At 34.8% G+C, this 14,046-nt stretch overlaps 1 protein-coding gene across 8 annotated transcripts in view; it reads right to left on the bottom strand.

Moving 5' to 3' along the window:
* FoxP (forkhead box transcription factor P) overlaps positions 1 to 14,046 on the bottom strand; it is a 1,057,401-nt gene that overhangs the window by 19,081 nt on the left and 1,024,274 nt on the right. For 4 of the 8 annotated variants that reach the window (XM_083117436.1, XM_083117437.1, XM_083117435.1 and 1 more), the window contains 2 exons: positions 13,936 to 14,011; positions 10,455 to 10,481 (listed from right to left, as the gene is read on the bottom strand). In XM_083117436.1, coding sequence (XP_082973562.1) covers positions 10,455 to 10,481; positions 13,936 to 14,011 — 103 coding nt within the window. The remainder of the gene's footprint in view (positions 1 to 10,454; positions 10,482 to 13,935; positions 14,012 to 14,046) is intronic. The other 4 variants (XM_083117438.1, XM_083117432.1, XM_083117439.1 and 1 more) reach the window with 1 other exon arrangement.

Here is a 14,046-nt window from a genome sequence, read left to right as displayed (position 1 = left end):
GACGTTAAAGAGGCCATCGCCCAGGTTGAAGATCCTGTGTATGTACAAAAATTGGATGCATTATTGAAAAAGAACAGTGGGTATGCAACAATGGTGAAAGTTTGCAAAATTCTGCATACAAATGGACAACATGTGGATGATCTGGAACTTGTTGTGTCTGACTTTGTTGCCCTAAAATACAGTCCACTTGTATCTTGCAAAGTGGAACGTGTGCTTTCTGAATATAAGACTATTCAGCTGAAAACAGGAGTTTCAAGTTCGAAAATTTGAGACATCATGTTGTTATCATATGCAATCATGATCTTCATCTGTAATGTATTGTGTTTCATTTAACGCAGAACCATATTAATTGAAAAAAATCTGTGTAGCGAATGAGCATTCATAGTTTGTAATATGTAATCTTTCATAGTTTGTAATATACAGCATTTATAAATTAAACAGATTTTTAAAGTGCATATTTTACACTTTTTTAGTGCATATTTGCATGCATATTTTGCATTTTTTTAGTGCATAACTATCCGAGCCCTACTTATTAGGTTATTACTTAAAAGCAGATACTGAATGTCAGTGGCGTCTTGTGGCCTCAAATTTGGCCAGGGCTTATTTTTTAAAGAATTTAAAATATAATGACAATTCACATGAATTACAAAAAATTGGTATTTTTTTCTTCTAGACTACAAAACTGGACTTACTTTTTTGAAAGAATTTAAAACGTAATGACCAATTACATGAATTACAAAGAAATGGGTATTTATCTTCTTCTAAACTACAAAGCTGGACTTATTTTTTTAAAGAATTTAAAATATAATGACAATTCACATGATTACAAAAGAAACAGGTATTGTTGTGAAACATACCTTTCTACGAACGTTGACTCCTGTTCTTCTGCTCAGCAAATTTTGTTATTACTTTTTCGTTGAAGCCCTCTATGTTTGAAATGTATTCTATCTCTATTGTAAGCAAGTGCCAAGGCATTTGGTCTGTCTTGTCCCATTGCATTTCTTAAGCAGGTTTTCATACGCTTCAATGTGCTGAAACATCGTTCAGATTCAGCTGTTGCCACTGGAGTTATTAAAACTATGTTTGTCATTTTTACTGTTTCTGAAAAGGTACCCTCTAAATAATTTTAAATAAAAAATTAATGCAATCTACTGATAGAGTTTATGTTTTTCAACTCTTCACTACAATAAAGAACACAAAGTTCCCTCTTTAGTTTTCCCTCTTCTATGAAGGGATAATAAATCTGGGAAGATGCCTCTGTTTAAAGATTGTTCTCTTTCATTATGTCCTCGTAGAACAAGTTCATGTCGACCACAGAATTTTAAGCAATCGATAATTCTATTTAATATATGCCTATTTTTCTGGACAAATTCATTGTGTCTTGTAATTGACAGCCTATGTCCTTCATCAATTTGTGTTCGAACATCAACCCTGCCAAACTCACTCAAACATAGTGAATGAAAGCCACCAAAACACTACAGAACAACACGCGAGATTGAACGCGACGCAACGGAAGTAGCCCCGAATCAGCACTCAAATCCATTGCACTCTACCCTCCTCTCTCTGCTAGCACGTGACCTTCACTGTAGCATAGGTGGGTGTAGGCCACGCCTTCCCTTGCGACATGCCCCGGAAAATGATAATTGACATCAATGCCGCTAGGAGCGCTGTCGTATCCATTACAACAGACGATGAATTTACGTGGGTAAAAATCGCCTTTTAAAAGACTGTGTGATAGTTATGCGTTATGGTGATTGATAATTAAGTGAATACGTCCGTTTTTCTTTAGGGGCTAAGCCCCAGAAGCCCCAAGGGACGAGACGCCACTGCTGAATGTGCTTTGTTCATTATGATGTGATATACAAAAGTATCACATAATGAGAAGTATAACAGTTCTATAAACTGTCAACATCAGGAAACACACATTTGGAATATTGATGAAGTTATCAAGAGACATAAAAATAGTTTGTGTTATTTATGTCAGTTATAAAATAATACTTTCTCATGGTGTTCTGATATATTGAAAACCTATGTTCAATATGGTTAAACTGTTGTTCTATTTGAAATACAGTGCATCCATTTTGTTGCGAGGCCGAGAGATCGGGAGAAGTGTGACGGGCAGCACTAGTGGAGATGCCGACATTTTCGACCAGTAACATCCCGCTTAAGTTTACCCTCGAAAGCATTTTGCTTTGCTCAGAATCGTTTGGAGGTTTCGAATGTGCAACACTGTATCAAGATTATGTTGCAGACTAAACCGTTAAAAGGCAATGGTTTTCGTGAGCATTGTTTGCAATCTGAAAGCTCCAAGGTTGAGTTGTTCTTTCCTTGGTGACTACAGGTGCCCTGGACAGAGCTGCGAATGGAGTGAGGAACAGACTTTGAACCAAGAGCATGTTAATTTTGTACTGTGTGAAAGAGTGTGGTTTTTGATTACTTGCCATGCTACTTCTTTGTACAAAGGCTGTCGCAGAGAAGGTGAAACTAATTTCTGTCTAGGAAAACAGCGACCTCCATTGGCTAGCAAATGTACTAGGGTGAAAATTTGGTTCATTAGCTGCCGATTGAGACCAAAATGAGCGCAATAGGTCAAAAAGTCGTGACTGCGTAGCGGTTAAAAGACAAGCATGTACATGGACCCCTCCAAGAATCATTAAAATGAAACAAAAAAAATTACAAACCACAAAATTTTTATTCAGAATCAGCCATATCAAGTAGACATACATCTTTTTCAAAATAGGCACCATTGACAGCTAAGCAAGCGTCCATACGCTCCTGCCACTTTGTGAATGTCTTTGAAAATTTATCACTTCTTTGTTCGTCATGCAGAGCAAACCTTCTTCATTTTCAAATGATCATGCAAAATTCGGTGGATGGTGTCCTTGTGCACTTAGCGCTCGCACAGACATATGTCTATCATCACGAATAATTGCTGCAGCAGTATTCACTAGCGTCTCATTAATCACGGATGGTCTTTGTCCAGGATGCGGAAGCAAAGTGCCTGATTCGCGCCCATCTTCGAACAACTTGTAGCATCGGTACACTGTGGCTCTACTCAGTCTGTCTTGATCAGCATATGCCTGTTGAAACATTGCATATGTTTCCGCAGCACTTTTCCCTAAACGCCAATAAAATTTTATGGCATGTCGTCGTTCATCTTGAATACTCATCGCGAAAAGCAATGTTATACACAAAAACCTGGAGGGGTAAACGAAACACGTTTCACATAAATCAACACAGCTGCTCACTAACGTGGTTTCACAACATGTGACAACTTGCTATGGAAACAGAATGAGTCATCCTACATGACACGACTAGTGCCGAAACCATAGGCAGTGTTGCCAAGCAAGGAAAAAATCTGTCTCACCTTCTCTGCGACAGCCTTTGTATAATTGCAGTGTGTGTGTGTTGTGTGTAAGTGAGGCGATTGAAATGCCAGCCGGAAAGTTCACGTTAGAACAAAGAATTTTTATGTATGACACTTACGTGAAAACAGACTCTTGTTGAGACATGTGTAGGCAATTTGCACAGAAATTTCCTGGTGTTTCACCTCCAGGTAGAGAGACGGTTAGACGGCTTGTCCTTAAATTACTAGAAACTGGATAGCTAAATTTTAGAACCTTTAAGCAAAAATGACTGAATTTTGCGTTTGAATCAAAATTTCATCAAACGATGCCAGGAATGTGTGAATGTAGGTGGACATCACTTTGAACAACTCTCATACCAGAGGTTAGTGCTCGTTTTGCAATATTAATATAAATATCTGCATGCTAAAGATATGTCCATAAAAATAAGCGGGACGTTACTGGTCGAAAATGTCTGCATCTCCACTAGCACCACCCGCCACACTTCTCCCGATCTCTCGGCCTCGCAAGGAAAGGGAAGCACAGTACTATTCTATTAAGGATTCTCTGCCATAGGCGTGTGCATGGGGGAAGGGGGGAAGGGTGGAAGGGGGGAAGTTGCCCCCCTAATGTTTTGACTTAGAAATGTTATCCTCTTTTCTTTTGGAATAATCGAATACATATATCTTCAAATACCAACTAGGCATGGTATATTTGAAAGTATTTTAAAATAAGCAGTACAGAGACTTCTTTCTCTAAATTACCTATCAGCATGGATGTTAGCAGGAATTTTTGCAGGGAGGGCCAATCAAGATATGTTTATGGGAGCGAGGAGAAAACAAGGCACATTTTCACCCTTAATACCGTAGTCTCTTCAAAAACATTGCTTTAGTTTGAAGTTATCGTGTTCCTCCCCTTGCAATAATTATATGAAATATACATAATTTTTGCTTGACTTTCATTTTAAAGAGGGAGGAGCATTGTCCCCTTGCTCCCATCATTAAAAATGCCTATCATTAAAAAGATGGGCTTGCCATGCTGAAGCTGTGACCGATATAAAATCATTCCGTAAATATTTGATAGCATCTATTGAAGAAATAGCCTCACACACTAAGGGCATCTGCAGAGGGAGGGAGGGGGGGCAGGGAGAATACCCCCCCAGATATCCTGAAAGTCTTCATATAATTCAAATTTTGAAATTGTAGCGTGAAAACATGAACGAGCGGTGACGTGGAAGCCTGCAGATTAAGTGCCTATACAAACTATTCTGGTGTTGGGGATGCTTTATGAGAATTCTCTTCACTGGGGGGGGGGGGGGGGCTTCAGACCACGTTTAGCCCACTTTAAGCACTGCTGCTCCCCCTTTAGAAAAAATCCTGAGGTTGGCCTTGTCACACAAAAGTGTCACCACATTTACAGCGTCCTGACTGAAACGTACATTGATGGAGTCAAGGAAGGGGAAAAGTGTTGGTTGATTGATTGATTGATTTGCTGTTTAAGTCCACTTTGTGCACAGTAAGGCTAATTGGGACTGGACCTACAGTTTAAAGTGGGATCCGAACCACTATGTGCCTCCACCGGGTGTCGAACCTGGGACCCCTTGATTACAAGGTGATGCCACTACCACTGCACCATCAGGGAGGCCCCATCTTGTGCAAGAATACTGGGAAGATCTGTCAATTTCAGAAAGGTATGTTCAACACTTCATGCAGTCTATATGCAAGCTATTAATGCAGATGACTATTGGAATAAATGTTTTAGATCTAAAACAGTCCTTCCTTTCCAGGACTACCATAATCCCACAAAAAAAATCTGTATTCAATCAAGAAAGGCATGGGTGCACAATATTATGCAGGAAAACTTTGTTTTTACTGTTCTGGGAGAGTGAAGTCATACTTGGCAATAGAAAAATTGAGCCAAACTTATGCAGCATTCAAACCTGTACCAAACATGCACTTACACTAATAAATTGGTATCCTTACAGATTGCACTACAAAACAACATATCTCCCCAACCTCAAAATATATCAGCAATAGATTTATGTCTATGCATACTTCAACTATCTTTCAATGCTGCAGATATATGGACTTAGATTTTCCACAGTGTAGTCAAGTAACATTTGGAGAAATGTACAGTTGCAAACTTTGTGATTTTTTCAAAATTTATATTTCTTTAGTTTCCAAGCATCCAAATAAATAAGTCTGTGAAGAGATGTAATAAAAAAAGTTGTCTGCTATCAAAACTGACAGTGGCAAAATTATAATGCCAACAATATTTTGAGAATAAAAATTAAAGATTTATTGTAATACAAAATTATTTCTTCTAACATTTTCTCGTATGTCGTTAGTCAGAAGTTGCACTTATAATGAACACTTTGCAAACTGACTTTCAACATAGTATTTCTTTCAACATCCACTGCCTAATGATGTCGCAAGGATTTGCCAATCCCAATGAAAGTTGAGGATGGCTCCACCTGAAGCTATGCATGTACTTAAATATCAGTTGTAGCATTCAGGCAAAATACAGTTGTCCATGGAGCGGTGCTAGTGCGCCCGGCAGTGGGAGCACATCTGCTGGCACTTAGACCCACAGCTGTATGCTGACCTTGGCACTGGACTAGGGTTATCAGATGTCCGGTTTTTCCCGGACATGTCCTACATTTTAGCCTTATGTTCAGCGTCCGGGAGGAATTTGAAAAATATCATAAATGTCCTACATTTTGAGTGTCACATAATATTAATTAGGAAAATAAGTAACAGAAAAAAATCATGCAAGTTACAAGTTACCAAATTAAACTGTCAAATAGATTTGATGTTTTGCAGGATTTAAATGATGATGAAAATATAAATGAAACAGACGTAAATAAGAATTGGGAGCACATACGTAATGCAATAGAATCAGCAGCTAAAGAAAGTATAGGATACCATAAACCGAGAAAAAGTAAGCCATGGTTTGATAATGAATGTCATAATCTAATAGAAATAAGAAATCAGGCTAGACTTAGGTGGTTAAATAACTCTGATGATACAAATCTAAACAATTATAATAGAATAAAGCGAGAAGTTAACCGCACATTTAGAAGTAAAAAAAGAGATTACTTGAAAAGCAAAATTAACGAAATTGAAACAAACAGCAAAAATAAAAATATCACAGATTTATATAAAGGTGTAAATGAGTTTAGAAAGGGGTGGCAACCTAAAGTAAACTTGATAAAAGATAAAGACGGTGATTTTCTAGCTGACCCAAGTGATATTCTAAATAGATGGAAGAACTACTTTAATGACCTTTTAAATGTCCATGTAGGAGATAAATCAGAAGTAAATGAAGTCCACACAGCAGAACCTTTAGTTCCAGAACCTAACTTGACTGAAGTTAAAGATGCTATTAAAAGGCTAAAGAATAACAAAGCACCTGGCATTGATTTAATACCAGCTGAGTTAATTAAATATGGTGGAAATTCATTAATATGTCAAATTCATAAATTAATTTGTTTAATATGGAATAAAGAAGAAATCCCTCAACAGTGGAAAGAATCCATAATTGTTCCTGTGTTTAAAAAAGGTGATAAAATGAACTGCAATAATTACCGTGGAATTTCTCTACTCTCAACAACATATAAAATATTATCTAACATTCTTTTAACAAGACTAACCCCATATGCTAATGAAATTATAGGTGATTATCAATGTGGATTTAAACGCAACAGATCAACTACAGATCAAATTTTTCACATCAGACAGACACTTGAAAAAAAGTGGGAATATAATCAAAATGTCCATCAGCTATTCATTGATTTCAAAAAAGCATATGATTCGGTCAAAAGAGATAAATTATATAATATATTAGTAGAGTTTGGAATACCTAAGAAGCTTGTTAGTATGATAAAAATATGCACCAGTGAAACAGAAAGTAAAATTCGTGTGGGTATTAATATGTCTGACAAATTTACAATTCATGATGGGTTAAAACAAGGAGATGCATTATCTCCATTCCTCTTTAATTTTGCCTTAGAATATGCTGTTAGGAAGGTAAACGAAACTAAAGAAGGACTAAAATTAAATGGTGTGACTCAGTTGTTAGCATATGCAGATGATGTAGACTTACTGGGGGATGATGTGAATACAATTAAGAATAATGCTAAAATATTTTTCAAAACTGCTAAAGAGATAGGTTTGGAAGTTAACAAAGAGAAAACTAAATATATGCTTACAGGCTGAAACCAAGTGTTAGGTAATAATCAAAATCTAATTATTGATAACAACTCGTTTGAAACAGTTTCCAAATTCAAATACTTAGGAGTAATATTAACAAATGAAAATTATATTAAAGAGGAAATAAAAAGTAGGCTTAATTCAGGAAATGCATGTTACTTCTCTCTTCATAAACTTTTGTCTTCTCGTTTAATATCTAAGAAACTAAAAGTTAAAATATACAAAACAGTAATTTTGCCTGTAGTATTATATGGGTGTGAAACTTGGTCCCTTACATTGAAAGAGGAACATAAATTGAGAGTATTTGAAAATAGGATCCTTAGGAAAATATTTGGACCTAAAAGGGATGAGAAGACAGGTGAGTTGTCCATTCTTATTCAATATTCAATATAATTAGATTTTAAAGCACGGGTAGGTAGAGAACAAAGTTATTCAGGGTGTCTGCCAGTCAAGAAAGTCATGGAAGTCAAGAAAAAGTAAAGAAATCAACAAGTAGGCCAAGAAGTCAATAAATGGGTAATAAATTATTCTTGTGGTCAAGAATTTTTGCTATCATAATGACTGACTGGTTGATTTAGTTTATTTTACTTCACTTTTTTCTGTCCCTTTGGCTAATCACGATGATGAGGATGAATGATGGTAAGATAAGATGGATGAAGGGACAGTCACATACTATAGGGACAACCGACACAAGCCCCACATAAGATTATACTGGCTGTGAGTCCAGACACCAAAGCCTCGCTTGTCTGCCAAATACAGTTCAGGATGCATTAATATGAGAAAGCAGATCTAATTCTCTTCTTAAATTCAGACTCAGTTTTCATCTTAACTGGCCCTTTGGTAGTGGTTTTCGTTAAATAAATATTTATTTTCTTAAAAAAACGAAAAGAAAGGTCTAGAAAAGTCCAGAAAAAGTCAAGAATTCTGGATGTGTTATTTTGATAGACACCCTGTCATTGAACTAAAAACTACCCAAGATGAAATTTCTGGAACCATTTTAAATTCCGGTAATTGCTGAATATTTGTTTGCCATTACAGGTCATAATTCAAACGTTGAGAGAGTACTTTCATTACCATCAGCACAACAGACTCACGAGAGAAATTATTTTTTCATAAAGTCTGTAAAATGTTTGGTACTGGTCCCTATAATTTCAAAGAGTTTAACTGTCCACTCTAACATAAATATAGTTTTACTAAATCTGAAATTTTGATAAAAATTGTCTCCTCTGAGAAGTACCACTTAAATCATGTACTAAGAGGTGCACTGATTAGTATGATTGCAAGTTTTGAAATTTTGCATTTAAAAATTCAATAAGAATTCATTTCTTTAAAACTGAAAAGTGTCATTTTTCAACTATTTTCTAACGTGTTCTATAGAAATATGTATTATTTATTGAGAATGTTTTATGTCCTACATTTTGACTTAATGTCCTACATTTTGGGACAGCATGTCCTACATTTCCCTTACAGCGATCTGGTAACCCTACACTGGACACATCAGTGTCCATATAGCTGGTGTCCAGTTTGCATGTGTTTGTGAAGTGTTGTGTTAACCAGTGTTTTAGATTGTTTTGTTTTAGTTTACATATAACTTGTGCTTTTCTCCAGTCTAACAATGTCACGCTATGCATACAATTCAAAACAATGAATTTTTATGTATGACTCTTTACATTATTTCAAATTCTTGTAGAGAAGTTAGAAGGAGTTTTGCAGCATAATTTCCAGATGTTCTCGTTCCACACAGACAAAGAGTTTGGAAATTTGTGAACAAATTTAGGGAAACAGGGTCTGTTCTTGATAAGAAGCGAAGGGTGAAACAGTGTGTGCTTACTGAGGAGACACAGATCAACACACACAAAGGCAACAGATCCCATTGCGGTAGCACTGGCAGTGACGATTCCACACAGGAAAAACAGCAGAAGCGCAAAATCAGGTGAAGCCAGGCCGGCTCGGTAGCTCAGTGGTAGAATAATGGCACAGAATGCTAGAGACCTGGGTTTGAGTCCTGGTCGAGCCTGCATTTTTCGCTAACATTTCTACATTGTCTGAATTTTTATATTATCTTCCTTATATTTCAATAAGCTATAAATATACTAGAATAAGCAACTGTAAAACTATTTTCTGTTTAACCAGAGCTATAGATAAATAGAAAACAAAGGGGACCAAATGATGCTGGAGAGAACTTTCACAGTACGGGATGAATAGGATGGATTGTCTGGATTATTATATATTACCAAATAGATTTTTCAAAATGTTTGTGTTAGAAATAATATACCTCAAACACACACACATACACACACAAAACCTGCCCAATATGCTGTAAATGCACACACAATTGGAAACTTAAAAGACTATATTACCAGAATGAAACCTGCATACTTAACTTATTAAGATAGATACATTAAACACTGTGTGCAATGAATTAATTGCATTGTGTGTGTTCAGTTAAATATACGTAAGTTAGTGTTTATATGTTTTATTTGATTCTTGTTACATAAGTCTGAGCTGCAATTTGGGCTGTGTTACATCACATGCTTTTCACTACAACTATTTCAAATGGAATGTGTGTGTGTGTGTGTGTGTGTGTGAGAGAGAGAGAGAGAGAGAGAATATTATGTAGTTATCAGTATAACTAGAACAGGAATACATATTAACTTTGTAAACTAAGTAAATGAAAAATGAAAAATTATTTCAGATGTATGAGGTGTTTACTTTTGTGAATCAAATTGAATTTTTTTCCTTTTCATTTGTCTTCTTATGTTTGAGTTATCTGGCAAAATGATAAATACAAACATGCACTTGAACCAGTAAAGAAAATATATATATTTCTTAACATCTAACAGAGGATATTATTGTTGAAAATTTACACAACTATAATAACAAGAAAATATTACATTACCTCAGAATAATTCTCACATTGGGCATTCTTGAAAAATAGAACAACAATAAATTACAGATTAAGATGATAATTGAATGTATGCCTATGTGCAAAATAAGAAATAATTAAATATTACTCAGCTCCTATATTTGGATGTCATAATCTTCCAATGCAAATCATAATTTTTAAGATCTGAATGAAGTAGAGTGCAATAAGTTCAATAACTTGTCAGTGCAAAAATAATGCCAAGTTATTTACACATACATGGCAGACCATTTTACAATGCAAAATGATTATATTTAGAGATTGTAACATCCAATAATACTACTTATTAATAAAGTAAAATACCATTAACCATATAGTGATGAAAGTGAGATTAGCTATGCAATATAACCAGCAGCAATACACAATGAAGCAACATAAAAGAACAATTAAGTTCCACATGCTGGCACTTTGGGTAAATGAAAATGAGCAATATTACACTTACCACACACTCAATGTTTCTTACTTACCAGTTACCATTAAATATATGTTACATTTCGTGAATGCATATCTTGCAAAGCGAGTTAAAGCCAAATTAATACACACACTATGTCTACATAACAATATGCTGAAAACAATCTAAGCATATAATTTTACTTCTCATTTTGTGCACTTTAACAAGAATATTCACCTACTGTCAGCAAACATCAATGAAATGAGAATATAATGAGTCAACTATATATTTCATGATTTTACTCATGTTAAAATTACATGATTCAGCTAAATTTAATAATCAAACTTGCTCTACATGTTCTTGCAGAAATATTTTTTGACTTTCAAGTACTACCACTGCTTAGACTCTACTTTTTTGACAAAACAAAATTCCCTGACTTTTCCAGGTTTTTCAGAGCAACTCATTAGGGCACATGTTCTACATAAACATACGTATGTACTCAACACCACACTTAGAATCCCACAGAATCAAGTTCTAGAATATCCACATCTCATGTAAAGGTAATAATGAGAATGGAAACTGACTGGTAATTGATGGGTAGTAGGGAATCAAGTAAGTATCAGAAGTGAGTTTTCAAGTGATACTTGCCATGTACTGATTAATGATTATAAACTAATTATTTTTTTCTAAAAATTCATAACAATTAGAGGTCAAAAAAGATATGTAAATTTCTTGATTTCAAACAAAATTTTTGCAGCAAAGTAAGTTGGATCATAATTATTAATTTTGTACTTTCCCAAGATATCTGTATTTCTATAAATTACATGAAACTTCCCCAAGTTTTCCTCTTATTATTATTATTATTATTATTGTTGCTTGTGTATTTGGAGAAAAAAGGAAGCTCCTGCAGGTTCATGAGTGTATTCTTTGGCAAGAGAAACTGCATCCTTCCCGTCTTTCATTTTATACTGATTTGGAAGATGAGTTTACAATGAGAGAAGTCTAGAAAAGTAGCAAACAAATGCAATATTTCTTGTAGTGTAAGAATGAACCTGCTATTTTATCTCTATTATACTCTATTCTTCACATACTTGTGCCCATAAATGACTATAGCATGGACTTTTCCAAATATCTGTGCAAAACTATGGTCATTTTATGAGACACAGTAGAAACAAATGCTTTGTGTTAGAACCACTACAACCTTTCCTCAGTTGAAATTATAACATTTATATGTATAACTTACAAAGACCATGACAAAAAAAATCAAATTGTGACACCACTCTAGTGAACTTAGGTCTTTCTTAAGACTTCAAAGGCCAATGTTCTGTCATGAGAAAGGGTGATAATCAGAAGAGATGGCGAGATACTTCTTCTTTCATAGCACAACGTATAAACATGGTGTCAACTATACCAATATGAAAAAATAAAAAAATAAAAATAAGGAAAAACAGTAGGCAAGTGTGAGAGGAAGACAATGAAACCAAAATGCTTTTTGGATTCCATTGGTGTTCTCTTGCATACATAATTCCACATTCAGGAGTTTGTGACACATGAACTCCCACACTAAATCAATATATTAATATACTTAGTTGTAATCGTTTTTATTAAATAACATATTTCATAATCAATTTGCAAAATCGTTTCTGTTCTTATACAACAATAGATGTGTAGCCGGGATGATAAACCCTGGGTATGAATGTGTAAAAATTTCAGGAGTGGTTATATGACAGAAATCTGGCCACTTCCCACCCCTTCCTTGCCACATTTCACCTCTCTCTCTCTTTCTCTCTCCAGCTTTTATCACCATTTTTTAATATTTCCTGAAATAAATCTTTGTTTGTAAGATCAAAATATTTTATTATTATCTAGTTTTAACCATCACATGTATATTTTTACTTCTATTTTGTTTGCAATTATATTTATCATTTTTCATTCTAAAGAAGATCTTAGTTTCATGGATAAAAACTAAGTCTACTTTAACATTTGACCACCTTAGTTATATTTTAAATTACATTTATATTTATTAGGAATAATTATAGATATAAATGCGACTTTTGAGATACCATAACAAGTCTTACAATTTTAATGACAGGACTCATGCTACAGCCAATTAATTCTCAATTCATTAAATGAGTGAGTGTTTTGGAAAGTGCCACATTGTGACTCAAATTATTTATTTTCTAAATATGATAATCAGAGTAACACAGAGTCTTTTATCACATTGTGCTGTCTGTTGTGAATTATGCAAGTTTATTTTCTTTTTTAATCTTCATATTTCTTGCTACAGGTGTAATCATACAAATGATATTGATTGAATTGTCAGAATTATCTGTTTTTTTTTTTCCTACATGACAAAATTAGAAAACGCAGTGCTTGATGGAATAAATTTTAGTTTTTAAGTCCACTTTATGCACAGTAAGGCTAATCGGGACTGGACATACAGTTTAAAGTGGAATCCAAACCATTCTGTGCCTTCATCAGGTAGCAAACCTGGGACCCCTTGATTACAAGGTTATGTCGTTACCACTACGCCATCGAGGAGGCCCACTTGTTAGAGTGCTTGCATGTGTGTGTACTACATAACAAGTAAGAATCTACAAATATATTGTATATTTTACTCCACAATTTATATTATTATATTCAATATTGTTTGGTTTCCCTAAATTGCTCCAGGAACCAAGAGGGGGGGTATAAGGTTCAATTGCTCATGTGCTCATTTAATTGCTTCATAAACTTTGCAATATAGTGTCCTCATTTAGTTCCCATTTCTTGTACAAAATAGAACAAGAATATCTTTCATGCACTTTAAGACCTAGGTTCTAGTTGATTGATCTCACTCTCATCACGGGTTATTTACTATTGTACAACTACACTTCAAATAATAATATACTTGAAAAATATAACAGATTTCTCACTTTCATACTACTTGTTCACAGAATACTTAAAATTTTAATGATGGGTTACATTCATGGGAGACATCAAGTCCCAGTTTTGCTTCATATCTTACTTTTGTTAAGGTTATCAATCCCATCTCTTGAGACATAGAAATGTCAAACAGAAACTTACCTGTAAACTGGCATTCAAGGCTTCTCCATACAGTGTCGGACTTTGTGTCAAGGTGGGGCTTTTAGACTGCACACCCCTAGTAATTTAAAAAGTAAACAGGATTATTTATCA

Source organism: Lepisma saccharinum, chromosome 2 (genome assembly GCF_977018435.1).
Source record: "Lepisma saccharinum chromosome 2, izLepSacc3.1, whole genome shotgun sequence".
Taxonomy (NCBI): domain Eukaryota; kingdom Metazoa; phylum Arthropoda; class Insecta; order Zygentoma; family Lepismatidae; genus Lepisma; species Lepisma saccharinum.
This window is presented reverse-complemented; position numbering and strand designations above follow the sequence as displayed.